Source organism: Aythya marila (assembly GCF_965140915.1).
Source record: "Aythya marila genome assembly, chromosome: 1".
Classification (NCBI taxonomy): domain Eukaryota; kingdom Metazoa; phylum Chordata; class Aves; order Anseriformes; family Anatidae; genus Aythya; species Aythya marila.
Genome location: NC_139042.1, coordinates 176,213,104 through 176,238,426, shown reverse-complemented (window position 1 = coordinate 176,238,426; position 25,323 = coordinate 176,213,104). Strand labels below are relative to the sequence as shown.

The following is a 25,323-nucleotide window of genomic DNA, read 5'->3' as shown; positions in this document are numbered from 1 at the left end:
GTAGACATGCACACAGTTTCGTAAAACACAGAAAAGATAAAGATGGTAGGACCAGGAGCCATTAGGCACCATAGCCAAGTAGACCTGGTAGTACAGAACACTTTTTCTTTATTTCTGTATCAAGCTAGATGTACAGGTATCTGCAGTTACAGTTAGAGCTGGGAAAGTTACAGCTACTGTACCTTTATACTGTAACTAGAGCTGAAGCAGTCTATTCCTTATTTTTCTTAAGTTCCCTGTATTTCCATAACAAGGCATTGCAAGCACGTTAAGAGGGAAGCCAAACATTTCTTAAATTTGAAATGGGTGAAAAAGGTAATATCTACTGCAAATTTATATTGCCGCTCTTAAGGCTGTACATTCCCATAGTTTCTGACTGTATGATTATTTTTCCTAATCAAATGTCTTCCTGTTTCAATGTAGATTTAATAAAAATAAAGTAGAACAGAGAGAAGTACTTTTGCCCCCTTGCATAATCACATAGTACTGCTTTTGTATTTGTATTTGAATCATATAGGAAAAATCTGTGAAGCAATGACCACTTCTGTTGCTGCACATGCTGCTTTAGTACCTAAATGAAGTTATTTCTCTACAGAAATTAAGACTGAAAAGTAAATCAAAAGATCTTAAAGTTGATAATCACCTGGTTACGATTTCAAAGATCAAAATTTACAGATAGTACAGTTAAAGTAAGTTACTAAATGCTTTAGCACCACCTCCTGGTCATATTACTTTATGCACACATTTTTAAAGTTAGTTTACAGTATACATAAACTGTTTTCTGAGGATTTCTGCAGTGAAGAAAAAATAGTAGATATCTAATGAAAAATGTGACTGGATACAGTCTGTTGCTATAAATTACATGATATTGCAGAACTAAGAAAAAAATAAAACAAATGGACTTACAATTCAAGAAATTCAAGCCTTGCAGTGAATGACATTTAAAAAAAATAGGAGTTAGATACCATTTTAGACAGCTTATTTTTAGATCGTCATTCCAGTTACAAGAAATGTTTCGTAAAATACTGTCCCAGGTGGATTTCAAACAGGATTGGAGTTAAAAGTTGTAGAAAAACAGAAATTGCAACAAAGACAACATACGTACCTTGAAATACTTTCTCCTGATACGTGTCATGTTCATTAACATGACTCCAGAATTTATTCCAGTCACTCCATAATAGGGATGCCGAGCAAAGCGATTGTACCACCCAATACGAGGTTCTTCATGTTCTGGTGCCATTGCAGCAATCTGGGTGGAGTTGAACTTTCTCAGAAAAGACCAAATATCATCGACAGGTCTCAAGAACAGGATGTCAGTATCAACATACAGTAGTGAATCCACGTTTTTGAGGATTAACTGTGAGAGAAAGAAGTTTAAAAGAAAACAGTTTAATTGAACTTCATAAAACAAGTTACTGCAGTTTACACATTTTAATATGTTTTGGTCACATGCAAATAGGTTCATGTTAGATTGATGGCTCACAGTCAGAAATTTGTTATTATTTCCCCTTGTCCCTTTTTGAAGAATTTTTGTGGAGTAAAACAGGTTTTATGTAGGACAGTAACATGAAGTCTGTATTTTATATCCTGAGGTTCCTCGGGAGTAGGTTGTGGGCTAGGTGAAACACTGGAATAACAGTAGCTCCTGTCTTCCTGTCCCTTTGCTTTGCTATACATTTACTCAAACAATGTGGGAAATGTAAGGATCGCCAAGAAGTGACAGTATTTGGGAGATAGCTGCCACTGCTTAAATTCATCTAGCCTGAAGTATGATTTCTGAAGAATCTTAGATTAGCAAAGAAAAGGCTATACAAAACACTCTGGTAACAATAGGCTATTTCTTCATTAATTTCCCTGACATTTCGCAGACCTAGGAAAGCAAGAAACTTTCCAAATAAATGAAGTGATATGTGATAAATCCTTCGTACCTCCGAGAAGATGACATAACCTACAGCACTAAGGATACAGTGCCATAACGCAGGAAGTGAGAAAAGGAATTTTATTCCAAAATACCACAGAAAAATGGTAATTACAGAGGATTTTTTTTTAAGGTCATAAAAGTGACTTTTATTAGTAGTTCTTTATTTAAAACTAAGCAGAAATTAGATTACCAAAGATAGCTTGATAGAGACTTCTGTGCTGTCCAATAACAGAAGAAACTTACTGGCAAGAACAGCCTTTGTGAAGCACATGGTTTAAACAATTTCTTCCATTCTGTCGCACTCTCTGTTGGAAATGTTATTGGATATAATGTGTAATTAATTTTTCCTTCATATGGTAAGTCATCAAGCTAGATGAAAAGATCACAAAAAAAAATTACTTGCGTTCAATTTTATTATGAAAAAGAAATCACTTCCCATTTAAATTAATAATTGAATACCACTGCAACACCTCTCTTCCAAGACAGAAACGATTCCTGAACTACAAAAATCTGTCAACTACTTAAAACACTTGAATAAAAAGTGGCATCTGCAGTCACTATGAAGAAAACACTTAAAAACAGATCACACACACAAGTGCAAGTAAAATAATTATTATTTACAGAAAGTAAATACATCAAACATTTTTGCCCCTTAGTTTCCACAGGAGAAAAATCAATGAAGTCTTTCTCAATTTAAAATAGCCTTACCCAATTTTGCCATAATTACTCAAAGTATAACATTTTAAGCATAAAAATAGGAAAACCTTCCACAGCTATATACCAGTCAGCTTCTAATACTGCCACTCCAGTCAACGTTATATTAATAAACTGGAAGTCGCTAAGATTAGACAACCACATCTAACAATCTTCACAAACCAAGGTTTTCTTTTGTTTAAACAGGCTGTTTGTAAGGCTGATTCAGAAGGAAATCCCCATTGAGCATTATGAAGGACTTGAATATTTTCTTTTCTTGAATATTTTTCTGCCCTGTTTTTCTGGCCCTATGTTCAACAACTACTATCCAAGTAGTAGGGAAACTGTTAGGCATTACTCCAGTTGTACTAAAAATTGATTAAATAAATGTTGTGGGTACTTACTATATCTTTGAAACTCTCATGCAATTGGTCCTCAGCAAAAATATGAAACTGGAGTGGTTTGATGCTGAAGATAATGGCTGATCTCAACATAGTAACAGTCTCCTCCAGTCTTTCACCACAGGCAACCACTGCTAGATGCATTTTCTCAGAAGGATGTGCTTTCATATAATCATATCTGATACAAAAATAAGTTTTTCATTTGACATTATTCCTAGCACAGGCTTAAGAAAAAGCTCTACCATTTTCTGCAGAATGTAATTTAACAAAATAGTCTGTATGTTATTAAGTGAGCAATGGATAACTTAAACAGAACATACTAAACAATTGCATTATACCTCATACGTAGATTTAAGTTTAACCTGAACTACTCTCATATCCACTCCCACCATCCCACCCCACGAGGAAGAAACAAAAGATGGAAAACCTATACAGAAACTAGACACAAGAAAACAAATGAAAACAAAAAACAACATATTTATTTTTCTTTGCAATCTTACTATTCATTACCAGCAAAGAATTCCATCAAAATCACTACACTAAAAGAAAGGCTACATGAAGTTGCATCAAAATCTGAAAGGCTGACAGCGCTTTAAGTCTATGCATGAGTTATTAGCTCATTTTCTCCCTTTTCCCTGGACTTAGCACAGATATACAAAAATAACACGTCATGTTTACATATATATAAATGAGTTAAACTCTAACAAAAGTGAAATACCACTGCTTTTAAAAAGTTGTGTTCAAGAATGTTTTTCACGATCTACGTATATTTTGTCCATCTTCGCTGCAGTAAACGCTTACACCATAACCATGTTTCAGAGTTTCTCCAAAGCACTGGCAACATGGAAAAAAAATTTCTCCTCTCCTTTCATCCTGTCCAAGTATACCACTTGGTTTGGAAAGCGGTGAAGCTAACAACTCAAATGGCTGTGCGGGACGTCCTGCTGCTCCCAGCGGTGCCAACACATTCCACAGGTACCCTGATCAGCTGCATCGCCCACATCTTTGGGGCCAAACCACTGTAAGGTGCAAGAGCTGGGGAGTCACTTCTCCCTTGGCCAACAGTTACAGTGAAAAGCGCCTGCTATGTATTATACAAGGTACGTTTTAAAGCTATCATTTTAATACAGCAGGCTAAAATTATCATCAGGTAAACACTAGTGTTTGCTTGGTAGCAAACACCATGGGCATATTAAAGCTAAAACTGTTCCTTTGTGTTTCTTATTTATTTCATATACTTAACTATTAAGAAAAGCTTTCATATGTTTTATACACGTCAGCTCAAAGTCAATCTTTAAAACAATATTCTACACTTGAGCTATTCACATGCAGCTAAGGGAGGAGACGGCCTAACAGAACTAAGAGCATCTGCAGATTTAAATTACAGCTTTCCAAGTTATGAAAACACACAATTCTTTGAAGGTGGAAAAGACTTTCCCAAACTAGTAACAGCAGAGAAATGCTTGGCAAACATACCACCCATTCATAGAAATTTGCCATAGATGCACTCCAAAATACAAATTAAGAGATATGATTTTTAGCACAATCTCTACCTAATTTACAACACTAAAACATATCAGAAACCATATATTTTTCCTTTAAATTAACAAGAGATACAATGCCAACATGCTTTTTTTCAGGCATGGAATATTAACACACATTATTTTGAGTTCTTTGAAGCAAAATACTAGTATCATAGTAAAATTGCTGAAGTTTGGTACCATAAATAACAGTTATTTATTTGAAATACTTCAAATGTCCTAAAAGAAATCCAGCAACTCAAGGATGTAAGATTGATGAAACCTCAATTAGAGCATTAAGTCAGTCTTAAGGTTTGAGGTGTTACTAAAATCACATGGATGAGAGACCCTATTGGTTAGATCCAGATCCAAAACTGGGCATCCAAGTGAAGATGTTGGCTTATAAAATGGTGTCCAATCTCTCATTAAAGCTAATGGAGATCTGGTGAGCAGGCAACGAACCCTAGACAGCAATTCATTTTACTTCAAAATAAATAGCTAGGGCTTGATTCAATTGTTTAACATAAGTATCTTGCTCTAGAATATATCACCTGGCCTCCAGGTGCCAGCCCAAAAGGACAGGCTATTTCAAAGATCAAATTTTATTGGTCCTATGCAGGTACCTGGGACAGCCTAGCACTTTGCTATTAACACCAGACCTTTACTTCTTAGCCACTTACTGTCTAGCTACCTGGGTCACACTCTGCTGTTAAAACTGAAAGAGCAGCTTAAGACCTACTTGACACAGATACACAAATACAGACATCTATATTCAGCAGATTTAATCCACAGACTGAAGAAGTCCTGCAGCAAAACCTCAAAAATAGTTTAATTTAACAGAAAAAAATATATAAAATATAACTTTAAATGTCAGTCATGCTCATTCAAACCCGTACACCTAAAGCTAATTTAAACCTTCCACCACGTAGTAAGCAGCTGATGCAAAGCAAGCTGAATGTGATGAGAGTAGCTGAAATCCACAAATAAACGCACTGCTGTAGTCTGAACAAGCTGCAAGCACCAGATTAGCCTCATCACTAATCCACCAAAAAGGGAATTACAATAATTAAGCCCTGCAGTCACGAGAGCCTGCATTGATATTGCAAGGTCGTGTGATAAATAATGGCACCAACTACACACACTGCACAGCTGAAAGCCAAGTCCTGAACCACTTGTAGCACGTGGCTTTCTATCAATGAGGTGTGATGAACATCGTGCCAAAGCAGTTCTAAAACACACTGAGATGCAAAGACTATTATTGCTACATCTAGTGACATCTGCAAATAAAAGAACATTTCAAACCACACAGAAAGAACTTGTTATAGTGCTTTCACACTCACTTTGCCCATATCTAATCTGTTTTGTGTGTACGGCTTCGTGAGTTCAATTTTCTTCCATCTCTGCTTAAAAATATTTTTTTTGAAAAGGTGAAAACCTAGAAAAAAGATAAAAAATTGAACTTCCATTTGCACGCTATGGGGAACAGCTGGACTGAGATCTGTAAGGGCCCAATGCAAAGCTGTATCTCCAAAGCAGATGGAGCAAGAAGCCATTTCAAAGAGCAGGCCATCATGCTCCGTGGAGATCATCAGCTAAGCAGGATATGAGACATAGCAGGTGTCAGACACATTACAGCAGAAGTTATAAAACTCCTGAACTGTGGTTCTCACTCCAAACTCCATGAAGAGACAACCTCTAGTGATTAGAAGCTGCATTTGACTTCCCTGCACACGCACCACTGGCAATCACAACCTCCTTTTCTTTTTTCTTCTTCACCCTGGGACACTACCAGCTCCTTATACCTCGTTTCTAATCCTCCACTGCCTGCACCTTTAGTCACTTTTTCCCCCTCCTCCTGCAGTCGCATAAACTTCATGCTGTCCAGCAGCATTTCTCACCTTTACCATTAGTATAACCCACCAGCAGAGCCACTTACCAGTGCCATGACTCGTCTCATTCCCTTCTTCAATATTATGTGTACACAATTTGAATCCTCCCCCTAACTCCTTTCAAAATCTTCTGCCTTCACTTGCTCCCTTTTCTCTACTTCTCCTTCCTGGCTTTTCCAGCCCCCATAACCCTCTTCCCCTTCTTCTCTCCACCGCTCTCTGCTACAGTCAGCAAGGTAATTACCTCACCAGAAGACAGAAAAAGCAAAACCTTGTTCATTTAGACAGCAATTTCTCACCACCATGGGCTGCGTGCTGTCTAATGACACCAGCTTCTTCACGCAGTACAGATTTTGCAGCAGTAGCTGAGCTGCCCAAGAGCAAAATAAATTTACTTTAGAAGAAGTGTAATTTGTCTGAACCTGAGCAAGTTTTCAGAGAGAGGGGAAACCTCAGAGCAGAACTTCTAACGGAACTTCAAAAAAAAAAAAAAAAAAAAAAAAAAAAGGTTCTGAAAGCGTTTGACACTTCCAAAAAAATGGTTTCTGAATTTCAAAAATACAAATGTAGATTTTCATATGCATATTGCTAATTACCAGTAGCCGGATGTTTTGGTGTGGGAAAACTTAGTGGAGAAGCTGGAGCAAACAACAACAGAGTATTTCAGTAAGGCTTTCTGATAGACTAACAAGAAAAATTTGAGAGTTCCAGCTTGTGAAGAAAAAAGTCTCCCAAAATTGATGTGGGAGTCCTCGCTTGTGTGTGTGTGGAGCTCTGGTAATTGAAATGGAAGAGCAAAGAATGCACCTGTAGTCCAACAGAGGATACTGAGCAGAAAGCGATGACAGGATTTGGGTGTTTAGGGACAAATAAGAGTATCCTCAGACAACAAGTACCAATTACATGTCAGTGTCAGGAAAAATAAAAGGAAATAAATCACCTGAGAGCACCACACATACCTGAATGAGTTTAGAAGATATGAAGAAAAAACAATCCACTTAAACATTATGAGAGCAAAACCACGCACTTTGAAACACGCTGCTCAGCAGCAGCAAAAGCACGGGTGCAAGGCGTGCCCCGCTCTACCTCCATGTTGGAGTGCAGACTTACATCTTGTACTGATGAATTCTGCTGTGGCATTAGCAACCTGGGAGGAATGTAGCTGGTTATGCTCAATGAATCTCCTACAACAAGATTTTCCAGAGCCCATCTGTCAAGATGCTGCCTCTAATTTGAAGAGGTTTAACATGACAGACTGTATATTAAATGAGCGTTTCTAGGTCAATTAAAATTACAAAGTAATAGTTTGCTGGTAAGCTGCAGAGGAATGTGTTGACTGGTAGTACTCTTCTCAAACCCTCAGTGCCTCTCAGCTGAACTTCTTGGGGAAAAAAGTGAATCTTATTTTTCTCCACCACTCTTATTTTTTTAGCACATACAAATATAGTGGCACTGGATTACAAAAAGTTGTTAGGGAAGTCATAGGAAGTCATTTGTGTTAAAAAAAAAAAAAAAAAAAAAAAAAAAAAAAACAAACACTGGTGCATAAGAACTCCTTTTACCATCCACTGATCTGCTGCTAAGAACATGCCTAGGGATTATCAGGAAGCTCCCAGAACAACTTCGCTGGCTGTCAGCTGTCCTCCCTGACTCCTTTAACGTGGCTGGGGAAGGCAAGGAAGGAAAGGTTAGCATCCAGGTACTGAGAATACAGAGTGATATGAATATCTGGAGCAGTAAGTCAGCTCTGTAGCTGTTGTCCTTTCAAATTTTATTTTGACTCATCAGGGAGGATAATTAAAAATATTTGTCATTTTCTGAGAAAAGGGCAGTCAACTTGCACAACTACTTTTCATGTACAAGCACCACTGCATTACACAATGCTAATATTAGACTGTAAGATTTTTTTTGTAGGTTACAAGTGAACATTCTTGTAGAATGTTCTTGTACAATGTGTAGAATGCAAAATAACAAGAGTTATTCTACCTCAAAACAAGTTTTGCCTATGTTTTTTCTCTGGGAGAGTGTTTCTTTGATTGTTTTCCCATATGCCCTGCAACACACACATCATGTCGGCAATATTCGGCTCCCTAAACAAGGTGACTTCATTAAGTCTCAGTCCTTCCTCAACATCACTAACCTAACTTTCCATTTGGTTGTTCAATTAGATTGCTAGGTTCAGCTGTGTTGAAAGTCTCTTACTCTTACAAAAAAAAAAAAAAAAAAAAAAAAAAAAAAAAAAAAAAACAGAATCCTATTGCAAACATGTTTTCTTTTTTGGTATAAAAAGCTAGCCACATTATCACTGCAAATATTTTCCCCATACAAATCTTATGGCAATTGCCATGTAAAATACAAATCAAATTGTACAGAAAACGCAGGACAAATTTCCATATAACCAACCTGTATTATTTCAAATCTGGCACCACAGTATGTCTCCAAAGAACAAATGGTAGATATGTAAATACAATACGGATGGCTTACTTATCACATCCTCTTTTCTTGTCGTGCTTTGTGTTTGATCTAAATCAATTGAACATTACGGAGCGTGACCCAGCAGCCTTTACTCACCAGAAAAAGAAAAGCAAATAGGCAGAGTGAGAAGGCAGCAAAGCCTGCACTGATCAAAATGCAACTGTGAAATCATTCCCACATTTACAGAAAGTATGATCAAGGAAATTATCTGGATTTGAAAGTGATGAAAACTCTAGTTTTTACTGAGCTTAACTTTCTACCACAGCACTGAATTAAAAATAAGCCCTAATCAAAGCTTATTTTGTGTAAGTACGCTAATGATACCACTGCATATGATGTCTAAATGTCATCTACTCAATTACAAACTCAATTAGTAGATTAGGTATGAAGTTACAATTAGCCATTTAAAAATCTACTACAGAAGTTGAAAGTCCCATCCTCCAACAAGCTAGATATTTTCAGGACTTTCACATTTCATTTTAATTTATCCACATCCCCAGGACCTCGATGCACTCAAGAAATGTGGAATGCCTTTTTAATTAGGCAATGCAAGTGAAAACCCACTTAGAAGCAACATCCAACAACTGAAAGCAGACAGACCAGATAACCACAGTAATGACCTCCAAGATTTTCTTCTTACTCGGTCTACTGCACAGATGAGCAGCCACACCTGCCAGGTCACACTGGGCACCGTGAGAGGTGCACCAAAAAGGATATGAATCGTCTAGGTCATGCAAAACCTGAGCCTCATTTCATCTTTATAAGCATTGTTTAAATTTCAGATAAAATCTAACCATTATATGTTTAAAAAAACAAAAATTGACCTTATCCTTCTATCAAATTAAAAGCTAACAAGAAATATTCTGTACATAAGATGTTCTGTCTGAATAGCATTGTTAATTACAATGTTGATATAAAACATGGGTGCAGAATGGCTCAAAAATCCTTCCCACAGATTCCCATGGGCAATAGATTGTAGACTAACTTAAAGAGACAAGATCTGGAAAAAACATTATTAGAATCACCAACTGCTCAGAGCTCACTGATTGCAAGTGAGGTTGAATTAGCTATACCATGAGTCAGACTGAAGTGTCTATGAACACCTCTCCTACGAACTTCCAGATCTCTACGGGTCTCCAGCACTTCTGTTGTACAAACTTGAATCTTACAAATCCATGCATTAAACATATACAGTTCCTCATGTGAAAATTATGTAGCGATCTGCATTTCAAAAAATGCCTATGCCAAGTTCTCTCTCATGGATAAATGCATCACCTGCAGTTCCAACATCCAGAAGAAAAAAAAAAAAAAAGCTGCTAACAGTTTCAAGTTATAAACACAGAAAAAAAAATGAAGATTTTCAAAAGAAAGATTTAAAAATGTAGAGGATAAAGAACAACCTTCAATGTTCGAATAACTTGACTAACAAAGGACAAAGAGATACTCCATCTCATTGAGATAAAATTTATGAATATTCTATTAACAAAGAAACTCTGGCTATGTGGTCTGCTCCTCTGGACAAACTCATTTGAGTCTGTTTATTGAAACAGCAGGAATAGAACACCAGAAGCTCTATTCACAAACTGATTTATGATTTGGATAAATACTGTTCTCTTTTTATGGATTAAATCAGACCAAACAGAATACTTAAGATAAGCGTTGGTGAGGTTAAATGACCAGACTATGCCATTTCTATTAAAAACATATTCATTGGAACTCCCATTACTTTGTTGCCAAGTCTGCAGGCAGTGGAGTTAGCTATCCTAACATTTCAATAAGATACGTAACTATAAGGTTTTTCTCATATCCCAGTCTCTTCTTTATTTCGCACATCACTACAACAGTTGCACTCAGTAACACCACAAAGGTTCAGTGAACTGAGGATCAAATTATAATAGGTAGAAGTTATAAAGGTAGAAGTTTCAGTCCTTTATTGCAAAACACATGCAACTCGGTCACAATGTTGCCTCTTCACAGAAAGAGTTTAAAATTTATCTTCTTGAAGAGTCAATCCTGAAGTGGCTTTACACATGATCTCAGGAAACAAGAATGTTAGGTTTCATTTGCTGTGATTAATAAACTTGCATGGAATTAAGTTTACTCCTCTTCCTCCAAAATCTGCCTGCAAACTTGAGAGTGACTCAACATCACTTGAGAAGCATAAAATGGTACCAACGGCCTGAATTCTTCAACTTATCAGTGCACCTAGTACAATGCACCTATTTTCTTTGAGAGAAAAGCAAAATTACAGCTCATATCTGAAGCTGAAACCAAATGGCAACTCTCTTCTGTTATTCCAGTACATGCAAGGAAATGAGGCTTATGCAGCAGGCTGAATGCTGAGACACTGAAATTGCTTGCTGCCATCCAAAGAGGGAGCACTTTCTCCTCCTTTCTGCCATCTTCCCCGCTGTTCTTGCACAAACCCAAATTCTGGCACTCACGCAGCTCTCTGAAACTAACTGAACTCATTAAACATAACAAGAATTAAAGTCGGAGGGAGGGAAGTGGACCCCTCTGAAGTTAGGACAGGTCCCTAAGAAAGTAAAGAAGCACTAGAGCCAGCACAACATTCACAGGACAGCCGAGGCTGCTCCAACCCCTGCCCAAGCAGGGACCACCCAGAGCCCAGTGCTCAGGACCATGTCCAGGTGGCTTTGGAAGATCTCCAGGGACGGAAGCTCCTCAACCTCTTTGGGCAGCTGCAGCATCCTCAATAGACCAGAACGTGTTATAGCTGAATGTACGTGCAAAGGAGCTGTGTGGTGTTTTCTCCACAGCTGGTCCCAAGTTCCCACTACTTACCTTGAGCCCAGCATGAAATCTGGAAGGGAAGTTTTCTGCTGGTTTAACGCACTCCATTGTATTGTGGAGAGTTTGGGGACATCCTCACAGGCAATGGGGTCAGAAGACAATATCACCCTCTTCCCTTTCAGCACTGCACAATTGCAACACTGGCTCAGATGTCCATGAATGAACAAAGCTTACAATCTCATCCCGTCTCTCTGAAAAAGGACAGACTAAGCCCCTAACACCCCCCACCACAACAGCACTGACACTCGGTTCACCCCCACATCACTAAACTTCATGATGCTAAACTCCCAAAAGTTAACCTCAAGGGAAAAAGATGTGAACCGAGTCCATTCAGACAGATAAATAAACCAAAGAGAAACGCAGGTGAATCCCTCTGTCAGAGGAGGGTGACACACTGGCTACTAAGGGCAGGGAGAAAGACTCAGCAGTCCCAATTTAACTGGGTACTTCACTAACAGCCTAAAAATCAATGTAAGCCATACCTTCAAGTCACTTCTTGGCAACTGATAAGTTTAAAAAGCACTGAAAGCACACAGGCAAAGAAGAATAGGGGACAGATCTAAAATCTTTCCCATGATTATCATTTTCAGTAACATTTTAAGTTTTATGAAGCTAAAACTTCAAAAAATGGACGATCATTTGAATTTTAGATATAAGAAAAAATAACTTTAAAGCTTAGTTATATACTGAGGAGAACTATACAGGTCAGAGAAGAATCCTTGAGTAGAGTAAGGCTTCCTCCATTTCTTTACAAGTTACTTTCATAACCTGACAGCCTAAAGCATGTGAACAACCACATCAAAGCATTTAAACTTCTTATTAAAGGTAAAACTTTAAGGACACGGTATATGCTTTAATGTACTGTATCTTAAAATGCATTCTGCAGTAGTCGTTTCAGTGGTTTGGGTTGAAGTACCCTCCCCATATTCTATATAATATGGAATTTTAATAAAAACCCCAAGACTTAACAACTAAGCTTACCTGTCATGATTACAAGTCATATCACGGGTATTACTGTGCTACAAGTTTTATTTATCAAAAAAATCATCGGTAACTTTTCAGACTATATTCAGATTGACTTTTTACCAATAATAACAAATATTTATTTATTTAAGCAATGCAACTGAAAAAAATATTCTTTGTAATAACACTTCTTGAATCTACAATGTCTCAAACATAGAACAAAAAGAAAGCCTATCTAAAGGCAACCATAATATAAGCATGTGAAATATATGAGAAGCAATCAAAAGATTTTGCTTTGTCACCTTGTTAAATAGCCCAAACTGCTGTTATATTAGCTGCACCTGTCTGTAACCAAACAATAAAGTACTATTTAATAACAGATCCTACCTAAAAGCAGCTTCCCAAAAGCAGTTCATTCCACAAACATCAGAGGGCAGCATCCAATAGGAATTCCAGAAAGATACAGACAAATTCTTACACCTAACAGGATAAGACAAAAATAACCTACATGAATGTTACTGAATTTATGGCAAAGTTAAATGGATTACTTCGTAGCTCAAACATAACTTGAATAGGTAAGTACTTGACAAAATACTCCCTTTGTAATGGAGCCTGGGTAACACAAAAGAGGAGGTGTCAACCAGGAGGGGTTCTTTTAAGGAAGAGCAGTCCCAATCCTTTCACCTTTCCTCTCCATGTATTTTTAGAGAGAAACAAAGGGGCAGGAATTTGTTAAGGTTGTTCTACCTTCTCTGCTTAGTGCAAGTCCAAGGCAACACAAAGCTGCGAGGAACTCCCTCAGCTTTGCAGTACCTTTGTCTAACCTAAGCAGAGGAGTAAAACCTTTTGATTTCAAACTTACATTGCCCATTTAAACACAATCCCTATTCACCCATGACTATTTAGAGCACACCTGCAAAATTCATTTAAAACCGGACTTTCGGTACCAATGGATTCCATTACTTCATAACAAAAGGTTACTACAAAACAGAAATAATCTCCACGTCCGACAAGTTTTCTTTCTCCATACTAATGACAAAACTAATAATTTGTTGACTTGTGCTACGCTAACAACTAAAAAATAAGGTTTGCTAGACCACCACTAAATTTTATGAAACAGCAATATGGGAAATATCTTAAAAGAGCATTAGAAGCACATGGTTCAAAGTTTCTGTCGAGGGAATCAACGTCAAGATTTAAAATCTTAAATGAGCATGGGGAATATTGCAAAGCAAGAGGTATGCACTGTTGAGGGACTTCCTATGCTTCGTCTTTATGCCCTGGTGACATGATGCCAATGGTGTTTATCCTTGCCTGAAAATTAGTATCTGTGAATCAAAAATGTGCAAGAAGGAAAACCACACAAAAAAATGATGATGGAAAGATTAAAGGATACAGCTCAAAACCGTACTGGAAGTTTGTTTTGCAAGATTTAAATCAATCAGCACCATCTCAGCAGGGTAACCTGACAACTGCAAAGGTCAATTCTTTGTGAAAAATCACATTAAATAACTACTATAATATCAAAAATGGCAAGCTGTAGAATTTCTTGACACTTGAAAAAAAAACAACCTGATAAACACAAAGTATTACACTATGTGTCATTAATTGTTGGTGGGGCTGAGTTCTTTGGTGGAGATCACAGGAAATCCTCATATCCTGTAGTTACATGTGTTTGCAAGAATTAGAGAAATCTAATCCACAAATAAACATCTAGGTACAAAAAAGGGTAACGGACACGGGTAAGTGCATATTTGCATTTCTCTGGGGAAAGTTAATGGTGTAAAACTGCAAGTTGTCTATGCCAGATTCTCTCTTGTCTTAATCTTTGTTACTTTTGAAGTTGTTTTTGTTATTAAAAAAAAAAAAGGAAAAGAAAAAAGAAAAAAAAAAAACCTCAAGGCACATCAAGACCTTGTGCTTATCTAAAGAATGATCTTTACAATCTCCAGTACATTTCTGTACTGTCTCTCATTATTTTGAGGTCAAATTAATAGACTCTAAAAAATTAAAAGACTCTCAGAAAAACAGTCTCTGGTTTGGAAGATTATCATATTATATCATATTATTATTACAGGGGATTCTTCTTCCAGCTGTCACGAGAGCAGTGTTTTTCTCAGCTGCCTCGAGCTACTGTCTTATCCAGCCTGCTATGGCAAGGGGCAAGCTTGAATTAGTGCCAAAGTGCTTCCTCCGCCACGTTAGGACTTTTCAATATCCCGTTTAGCACGATGACAAGATGTCAGCCATGGATTTGATTCATAAACTTCATTTCAAAGAGAGGTATTACCAAGATGCAGGTGTGTGTACTTTGCCTAACGTTAGCCTTTTTCCTGCAAACAGGCCCATCTCCCAGCTGACCGTACGCTACCCTATTCCACACGGCTTTCACACAGAACCGATTAAGAGACTGAATCCGACGGATAGCGTTTTCTTATTGCTATTCACAGTAAGTTCATTCAAAAAAGACATTCGTGAAGATTTTATTTTTTTACTTGAAAGCTAGAATAACACTTGAGAAAAGCTTGGAAGACAAATAAAGTGTCACAAGTGATTCACACAGCCAAGGAGGTGTGTTTAGTCCAACAAACAGGTTACCTGGGAGAACACCAGTCGGGCAGGAACAGCCACCTCTAGCATTAGGGTATTTTGCTCCGCCTGATACCGGCTGTGTGGTTGAAGGCTAATCTCCATAAACACAGAGGAGAAAAGGAAGGCTGGAGGAAACCCAGCAACCCAAGCAGCCCTGCCCCAGCTCCTCCCAGCCATGAGGCAGGAGGCACTGGGCCCGGCTCTCCCACCTCACCCCACGGCTGAGGAGAGGGGGCTGCAGGCAGGGGGCCTGCTGGGGAAGGGCATTTGGGGGAATGCCCTTTTAGGTTTACCTTAAATCTAAAGGAATAACCTTTAGGTTTCGGGAAATGACCAAAGACAGGGAAAAGAGTCAGGGGTTTAAGCCAGCCCCAAAAGTCTCAGTGTCTGAGGGGTGGCCACTGGGGGGACCATAGGGTCCCAGTAAGCCAGCAGAGAGGCCCGGTGAGTTTCGGGTTGGCTGGCATGAAGGCCACAGGTCCAACTGGACCAGCTCTGCGACAGAAACATTTGCATGAAGCAACCGGGAGACCAGGCAATCCGGCTGCCAGTGGGACTGAGTGCCTAAGGGCGATTAGTGGAGGGATCCACAGATCCCCATCAGTGCCTGGCTGTGCGTATTTAGGGAGTCTGAGCACCAGCAACCACAGCGGGGCTGCAAGCCTGCTGGTTTGCAGGACCGGCCTGCCCAGCAGCTGGCTCCTGCCTCTCTGAGCCTAAGGCCAGTTACTGCCCGGCCCCACGCTGTGTACATTTACATGCTTCTCACTAAGAGGCTTCCACCCTGATTAGCCAGAGGAGGGAACAGGATCAGGCCACCTGTGCTGTCTGTGGTTGTGCAAGAGCTGTTTTCTCTGTGTTGCTGTCTGTGGCCAGCCGTATGCGTATGCATGGAGTGTGGGTGTGGGCGCCTGTCGGGAATTAATGCTCAGCTTCGCTGCGGGCTGGACACAGGGCCATGGAGCTGACACCGTCAGACTGCCAGCTTGGACAACAACTGATACCAACCACTGCCAAAAATTAAAAAAAAAAAAAAATACAAAAAGAAATACATTGGTAGCATAGATAAGCATTCTCAAAAGTCTGTTTGTCAGCTCAAGGTATCTCTCCCCTAGCCTCTATATCCTCTATCAGGTAATTTAGTTTCAACACAAAGAGATAGTGAGAAAAATCTAGTTTTATAGATATAGCAAAAATGTATGCGTTTTGGCCTGATTCGGAGCAATTTTTAATTTATGTGCAAAATACCTAGCAATGCATGACTCACACTGACTGAGGCCCTCTGCTCAGCGAGGCAAGTTCTCACCATGAGGATCGCCCAGCAACCAGTGGTAAAAAAATCCTTTTGTTAAGCTTGCTGGTGGGCTTCCTATTAGCGGAGATCATAGCTTTCAAGCATACTTCTGGGTCCAGATGGCATCTCTTACACCACTGTAACTTCCTAACAATTTAGCAGCATGTCCAAATAAGCAGGGTTGCAGCCAACTAACTTGAGTCACGGCTGCTGCATCCCTTCAGTGCTGCACTAAGCTGCAAGCATCAAGTAACCGAGAAAGACTGGCGCAGCAAAACAGGAAGGCTGCAGCTTTATTTCCTTCCTGCTCATACATGAGGGAGTAAAAAGTTAGGAAATAAGAGTCGTTCAGTTCCACTCCCAAACACACTGAGAAGCCCTGGTTCTTCTGAATAGCTTTACCTGAACAATATCCCAAATTTGTTTCCATTGATTTTCATCTGAGAAGTAACAGCTTTATTAGACAGGAGGCAGCAGATCCCAAATTTAATGTTAAAACATCTGACACAGGACAAACTTTACTAGAAGAGTCTTGATCATGCTTCATTAACTAATAACATGTCTATGTAAAACAGCATTTGTTAGTCAACTTAGCTGCCTGACACACTCAGCTGATTTTTTTTTTAATGAAGTTTCAACTTCAAATTATTCCATGCTTTATCCTTTTAAAAGTTTTGCTCACATTTTGAAATGTTTAGACAGTTCCTAGACCAACCCCTTAACGTACAATAGCTGAGAAACACTCCGGTGCAACTGCTGGTTACGTTCTGACACAGAGGCAAACAGCTGCCTACAGAGCAAGGGAAGAAAGATCTATTACAGCCATCCCACTCTGCTGCCTAAGCTGCTGGGTTATACACTTCTTGCACTTTTCCAGGCACTATAATCCACTTAACTCTCCCTTTGCCAGTCTAGTTAGAGAGCAAGAGAGAATCAGACAGCAGTTACACACCACAAAACAGTGTGCCTGGCTGCATGAAAATGCTAAACTAGAGCATAATTAAAAAAAAAAAAAAAAAAATGAGTAATTTTAATAGGGTCAAATTCACTGACCTCACTGAATTCATGGAGCTGACTACAGACCAAACCCTGCTCTCTTTCACAAGCTTGCTGTTAGATTAGCACTCCTTTTGGATCCAAATAGAAAGATGAAGATTATCTGCTTAATTGAAGTGGCAATATTGATAAAATTAACTGAAGACTCACTTCTTATAAGCACAGTTACAGCCTGCTAATTAGCTGATCTGAAAGCATGTGGAGGAGTACTGCCTTGAAAGGATCCTCCACAGACAGCAGATTATAATGTTATTGAATGATACACATGTAAAAAAAAATAAATAAATAAAAGGTGGATAAATGCACATTTGCTACATTTTTTCCACAGCCACCTTCCTCATCCATAAATCATACTAGCCAAGGAAAAAACAGCTGACTATGCACAGCAAATTTTGACTTTGTGTCTTCTGGAGGAAGACACTTAAGCGTTCTCTATTTTCAAGTTCAGATCTGTTGTTCATTCAGCTATTATATGTGACTACTTACTATTCATTACTGCTTTTCTCACTGGAATAATCATGAAGACAATCTCGGGATTTAACTAAAATTCTTGAAATGCTCTACAGCTACTTATACTAAGTTTCAAGACACGAGCTTTTAGTTTCCAGTCATCTTGTTCCTCAGGCTACCGTAGCCTTTGAAACAAACAACTCATTACCAAAGTGATTACCCAACAAGCTCCTCTGAATTGTTATGGTTATTGGAGGATCTTGCCTCAACCTGTAATTCTAGTTTCAACATGGTACTTCCCTTTTAATTAAAGATTTTTTACTTAAAAGCATCATCACTATTGCAAAATTCTTCCAGGTGTGGTATTCTGAAACTTTATTCAAAGCTTGCACTTTTCAGTTCACATGCTTCTGAAAACTACCAAAAATCTTGGCTTTTCTTCCCCATCACAGAATACGGCCAAGCTCCTTCTGCTCTTATGTCATATACTAAATGAGATTATTTGGGAAAAAGAGTTTCCTTTTCAGCTGAGAGGAGAGAAAAGCACTGCTGAGTGCATAAATGCCTTCAATGGCAGTTGAACTTGCTTTGCTAAACTGTATTTTAAAGCTAACAGTAAAAACAGCTGAAGGAGCTCACTGCTGAGAGCTACTATTAATGCACATGAAACACTGAACTTCAGGACGGATGAAAATGTTATCTGAACAGAATTTTCTCTACAGGGTTACCAATCTTTTGCTGCAGTACACAAAAAGCAGGCATAAAACAGCTTTGTAACTATCAGGCTCCAGCTCCACTAGAGAAACAGTGGAAGTATGAAATGTGAAATACACCCATACATTCATCAAGATGCGTGTATCAATCACACAAAAGCATAACATGATTTAATGCCTGAGAATAACCAAAATAAGCATCTTAAGCATCATTTGGTGTGGCATTCCTTAACTGCCACAGAATACTTTTTTTTTTTTTTTTCTATGAACAGTCCCTTAAATGCTTTCCTTAAAAGCCTTTAATGGACTCAGTTCTAAGGGACCCAGCTTTTTTGCATCCAAGTTTTATAAATGGTGTTTGTACAAGCAGCATAAAAACTTCAACAATTTACAACAGGAAGATGTTCATCCTCAGCTTTTACTTTGACAGCAGTTTATAGGTAAAGAACTCCCACAGAGATGTCAAACAGACACTGATTATGCAAAAAGGTATGTCTTCACAAAACTATATGCGTATGAATCATTTGTGGCACCTTTGGAAGATAACTTTCTCAGTCTGTAAGGCTTTTCCACTCTGCAACACAGTGCAGATTTGTATCTCATCCCACTGTAATGCAGCAAGCAAGAAGCTGCTTGAACCTCGCTGGAGTTCTCCCCCACTGGTATTCAAGTTAAAGTAACTTAAACTCTAAGTTTAAGTTACTTTAACTTAAACTCTAAGTTTAAGTTAACTCTAAAGTGTTAGTAAAACTATTTTTAAAACTAATAAGTATAACTTTTAAAATAAAGTTTGTTCTTTTGCTAAGGACCATGATCCACCTCATAGTAATGTCAATGTTTGCTAACGCAACATTATTTAGATTACCACCTTTTGCCCAGCAAAAGCTTTCTTCTTGTTTTGATAAAATATTTAATCTACATAAGTCATACAGAGGATTTTTTCTCCCATTTCTGCTTGAAACTGATTTATTATTCCAATGAAATGTTACATAAAACTTTTTTCTAGTTACCATGTTCCTTAGAACTAGTGCATTTCGACTCTTTGCAGACTGTAATCCCAAATGAGAAGCGAGGAACAAACATCCCCACTTTTTTCCAAGTCGTAATCTGCATTCATCTGAACTAAAGCAAAGGCATGGAAAAAAAAAAAAAAAAAAAAAAAAAGCCAACACATCCTCTCAAGTAGCTACACCAGTCAACAGTTGGGTTTCACATTTCAGCCAACTCCACCCCTAGCAACTCAGAATGCTGTTTCAGGATATTTTAAGACGATTAAGTCAGAGTTTGTCATCCTGCCATCCTCCATAACTCCTTGGCACCAGCGCTGTCACTTTCGTAACTGCACGGTGAGCCATTTCAGAGTGCTGAGCTGCCCAAAAATCAGGTGGTTTTGGGCAGCCAGCACACCAGAAAAGCTCACCTGTGCGAGCTGTTCTCCCAGGAGCACAAGGGGTGTTAGAGAGGGCAGAAGAGGCAGTCACCGAAGTTGCATGGTATGGAAATGGTGGAGATTTACGCTGCTGGACCTAGGCTGGCCCACGAAGGCCTGGTCCTGATGTCTCTGCAGCTTCAGCAGCGGGTCCCATCGCAGAGTTGTCGCTGGCAGCACCGCTCCGGCAGCCCCAGGCGCACGGGACCACGAAGCCACCCTGACAACGAGCTCGGCCCCGCTGCCCACCCGAGCACACCACGTTAATTTCTGCCACACCACGTTAATTTCTGCCACACCACATCTCTGCCGACGGGAGGCCGGCAGCAGCAGCGGCAGCGCAGCCCAGCCTCGCACCCCTCCAACCGCGCTCGCTTAATGAGTGCCCTCATTAATTATCCCACCGTAAACATCACCGATTAAAGTTGAAGGTGAGCGCTCAAAGTCACCAGCCCCAGCCTCAGAGCCCGGTACCCCCCTCCCGAGCACTTTGCATGGGGGGGAACCAAACCCAAGCGCCCTCCCCCCGCCAGGCCTCGCCCCCCGGGCCCCTTCCCTTTGTCTGCCCGCAGCGGGGCTCGGCCCCTCCGGCCCCGGGACCGGCCCGGGAGCCCGGCGGGGGGAGCCGCCCCCAGCCCCAGCCCCGTCCCCGTCCCCGTCCCCGTCCCGTACCTGCCGGCCCCGCCGCTCCTCCCCGCCGCCGCCGGGTCCCGCTGCCGGCCGCCGGGCTCCTGCTCGAGGGAGAGGGCGAGCTGGCTGAAGCCGTAGAGCAGCGAGCAGACGCCGCAGCCCAGGCACAGCAGCGCCACCCGCCCCAGCCGCCGCATCATCATCATCATCCTCCTCTTCTTCTTCTTCTTCTTCCTCCTCCTCCTCCTCCTCCTCCTCCCGCCGCCACGGCCCCGGCAGCGGCGCCCGGCAGCAGCCGGGGCCCTCCCGGCAGCGCGAGGCCCAACGGGCGCGGCGGCGCCAGCCCCGGCGTGCGAGGGGCGGCCCGGGGGGAGGAGCGGGGCCTCCTGCCCGGCCCCCTGCCCTCCTCCTGATCTCCTCCGCTCCCTCCCTGCCCGCCCAGGCCTCCGGGAAGTTGTCCCTGACGAAAAGCCGAGTGAAGAAATGGCCCGGGCAGGTGCCTGGCTTGTCAAGCTGCGAGCACAGTCACACCTCACCTGCATTATGCCACGGAATCATTAGGCTTGGAAACGAGCTCCCAGATCATCTGGTCCAACCATCTCCCAACCACCAATGTCACCCACTGAACCGTGTCCCTAAGCACCACGTCCAGCCTTCCCTTGAACACCCCCAGGGATGGTGAGGCCACCACTTGCCTAAGAGCAGAAGAGGCAAAGGGGCAGTGAAGGCGATGCTTTTCCCCACAGCCATCAGTCGGCCAGGGTTTCTGTGGTGTTACCCTCAAATTGCACACAGCCACCTTTTGGGACAACACTGCCTCCTGGATACTGCCACGACATGGATGCTGCCACGACACGGCCTTGTGCTCACTGGGCAGCTCGGTTACAAACCATACAGTCACAGAATATCCGAGTGGGAAGGGACCCACAGGGATCTTCAAGCCCAGCTCCAATACGCCCTTTTTCCTCCTGAAGATGCAATCAGAGCATGCAGCGAATTTCAAGAAAAAAAAAATCACAATCTGATTTACACTAAAGCTTAAAAAATCAGTTATACTGCAGATCACAGATTGCGGGGCCTGAGGGTATATGCTGTAGTAAATGTCTGTGAAACCTCAGCTATAGCTTACTGCCTTTTTTTTTTTTTTCTTTTGGCTCTGTTTAAAAGGTGGGGAAGCAGAATGCCAAATGGCAATGCTAGTAGCTGCAAGAGGTGTAATCCCAAAATGTCCTGCCTATCCTCATCCCCATGAACAAAGAAATGAGGAAAACAGGCAGCTCTTGTGAAGTATTGGGTTCTCAGCTGTGTTTGGAGTACAGGTATCAGGATGATCACTAGGAAATAAGAGTAGTGAAATAGAAACCGAGAAAAAAAAGTAGAATCTAAGAAAGGAAAGGAACCAAGGAGGATGAGGAGCAATGAGGAGAATTGCACTATCCCAGACTGGCTGAGGCTGGCAGGCCCTCGGGAGCCCACCTGCCCCAGCCCCTGCCCAAGCAGGGACACGCAGAGCAGGCTGCCCAGGACCACGTCCAGGTGGCTTTTGGAGATCCCCAAGGAGGAGACCCCACAGCCTCTCTGGGCAGCCTGTGCCAGTGCTCAGGCAGCCTCACAGCACAGCCATGCTGCCTGGTGCTCAGGGGGAGCTTCCTGTGCTCCAGTTTGTGTCCACTGCCTCTTGTCCTGACACTGGGCACCACTGAAAAGAGCCTGGCTCCCTGTTCTTTGCACCATCTCTTTAGGTATTTATGGACATCGATGAGATTCCCCCAAGCCTCCCCTCCTCCAGGCTAAGCAGCCCCAGTTCTCTCAGCCTCTCCTCAGAAGGGAGATGCTTCACTCCCTCAAAGATCTTCATGGCCACGTTGGACTCTCCCCACCATGCCCATGTCTCTTGTGCTGCGGGGGGCAGAACCGGATCCAGCTCTCCAAGTGTGGCCTCACCAATGCTGAGCAGAGGGAAAGGATCCACCCTCTCACCCTGCTGGTGATAACAGCCATGTGAACACAGCCACAAATACCATTGGCCTTCTTAGCAATAAGGGCACAAGGGCAAAATGCATGGCCAAAGATGGCAGGGTGATGGAGGGACTTCATGAGGGATGGACTCACTGGGAGAGTCATAGATGAAATAAGGAAAAATTATGTTACTGAGGCCATGTGCTACCATGAACAACAGGAAAAAAAAAAAAAAAAAAAAAAGAAAAAAGAAAAAAAAATCTCTGAATGTGCCACTTAGTGTTGCAGCTGGACTTTCTGCTCCTCCTGCTTTCTTTTCCTCCATGCTTTGATCCCCCTTATCAGCAGATGAACTCTGCCACTCTGCCAGCTTTCCTGTGTGCTCACAATCAAAACCTGGTGTCTTGCTCTCCTTGCATATCTGCACACTGACCTGTGTCACTCACTGTCCCTTTTTACAACCCCCAACATATACTACCAAGTCCCCATGGCAGGTAATAAATAACACTTTTCATGGATAAATGAAGCCCTGACTTCTTGCCCTTACTGCTTTCTGTTTAATCCAGGAGATCCCAGTATGGATAAGAAACAAAAAGAGAAGAGGCTGATACTATATTTTACAGACCAATGCATAAAAAATAGTTGAAGAAAATAATCAGAAGTCTGAGATATGTGGTGAGAGGTGGACAATTTTCAAGGCGAATTCATACCAGTGTGTGAGTCGGAGTGGAGAGAGACAAAGGAGTACTTACTGACAGTGACCTCAAGAGAAGTCCGGTTAGTCCCCACTGCAGCATGACATTTGCCTTCTGAGCCGAGGAGTGCTCAAGTCAGGGAAAATGAGGTCTATAGGGTGTTACACAGGGACCAAGAACGAACATGGCAGCTGGGCAGCAGCAATGCTTTCATGTGTCAGAAGAAGAAGTATATTTTTAGACAAGAAAAGAAGAAATAAAGAGTGCTAAGGGCAGATGAGATAAGGGGGAAAAAAACCCTTTCGGATTATCAATCATACCATTTCCCCGGTAGGAATTTATAGGATTCTCTCCGTTCCGTGCTGTCCAGGAATGCCTGAATAATGAATGAGTGCGAATGTATCTGCAGTGGTCTAAAAATATAACTGAAGCAAGGTCAGAGAGAAAGTTAGTATCTTTTCTTAAGGTATCTGATGCAACTGGGGAGAAGGAAAAAAAAAATCAGATGAATTTATGCACACACAAGCCTTTTTTTACACTGCAAAATCTGTGCATTTAATCCAACTGGCATGGCAGTTGGTCTGATAAGAGGCAAAAAGCTTCTTACTATGAACTCTGCTGTGTGAATAACAAAGATAAAGAAAAATGACTGAAATGTCATGCCTCAGTTTTTTCTCTGAGAAAAAAGCAATATCAATAGTTATCCAATTAGCTAATACAGCTTTTAAAATTCTTTAAAGAGAAATAATTATATACCTTTATTACCATAATTAATGACAAATATATAACATTTTATGCTGTAACATTTGCTAGTCTTTAAAACACTGTTAAAAGATGAGGAAGCACAATCACATGCAAGGTTCTCTCAATTTATTTTCAGTTTTAAATCTTTAAATCTTTAAATCCTTTTCCTGACTAGAATTAGAAGTTACTTAGCCATGGTAGCTTCTGTTACCCTTAAAGGGATTCAGTTCTATTATGTCCAGAAAATACCTGAAGTCCAGAAAACAATAAGTTTAGAAAAACTACAGGTGTTAAATATTTGTGACAACTCATTTTATAAAAGAATAAATATCCCATACTTCTGTAAATCTGTTCAAAGGCCATAAAAGCAGTTAGTGCATGCCAGAAAATTAAACTGAAATTCTAGCTACTCATTAGATTGAGAGATAAATTAGATCGACTTAAATTAAAATATATACATACTCACAATTATGGAGGGGGATTATCTGATGCAACCGAGAGAACAAAGAGAGAAATCAAATTCCACTCAAAGTTTCTGCTAATGAAAAAGCCCAGTCCTAATCAGATGCATTTCCATCATTTCTTCTGGGTTTGTTCTTTCAGGAAGTCAAACCATTAGTTAAGTTGGCAAAGCAATAAGATTCTGCGCTGACAGATTTGTGTCAAGGCTGCCAAGCATGCAGACCAGTTAAGGGTTTTTCAAAGGCAAAGACACTTTCTTTGATGTTCACATGCCCTTTCGTACAACCTGCAGTGTCAACACTTTGCTATGATAGATTGTAAGGTTGGGTAAGGGAGGGGGAACTGCTTTGCTGCCATGTGCTGTGCATATGGCATCATCAGACTTCTTGGTGTAATGTCCCTTTTCTGTTGCTGCCAGACATCATTTTTCTTTCCTTCAAATTTATTCTTAAGACGAGGATTTAGTTCAGTACAGCTGCCTTCCATTCCTACTGTATCTGCTCTTCAATTTTCCCCACATCAGCCCCAACATTGGGAAAAAGTTAATCAAAATTTTCAGTTTTCATTGATTACCAAAGTATCACTGTGTTCACTCATTCCTTCCCTTTTTAGTTCCCAATGTT

At 40.7% G+C, this 25,323-nt stretch overlaps 1 protein-coding gene across 2 annotated transcripts in view; it reads right to left on the bottom strand.

Moving 5' to 3' along the window:
• The window catches only part of GXYLT1 (glucoside xylosyltransferase 1), a 31,833-nt gene extending 10,684 nt beyond the window's left edge, over positions 1-21,149 (bottom strand). Inside the window, exons 1-5 of one of the 2 annotated variants that reach the window (XM_082780345.1) lie at positions 20,883-21,149; positions 13,064-13,156; positions 3,019-3,193; positions 2,165-2,290; positions 1,106-1,357 (exon numbers count right to left, since the gene is read on the bottom strand). In XM_082780345.1, coding sequence (XP_082636471.1) covers positions 1,106-1,357; positions 2,165-2,290; positions 3,019-3,193; positions 13,064-13,156; positions 20,883-21,049 — 813 coding nt within the window. In that variant the 5' untranslated portion in view covers positions 21,050-21,149. The remainder of the gene's footprint in view (positions 1-1,105; positions 1,358-2,164; positions 2,291-3,018; positions 3,194-13,063; positions 13,157-20,882) is intronic. The other variant, XM_082780346.1, reaches the window with a different exon arrangement.
• Between the last annotated feature and the right edge of the window lie 4,174 nt (positions 21,150-25,323).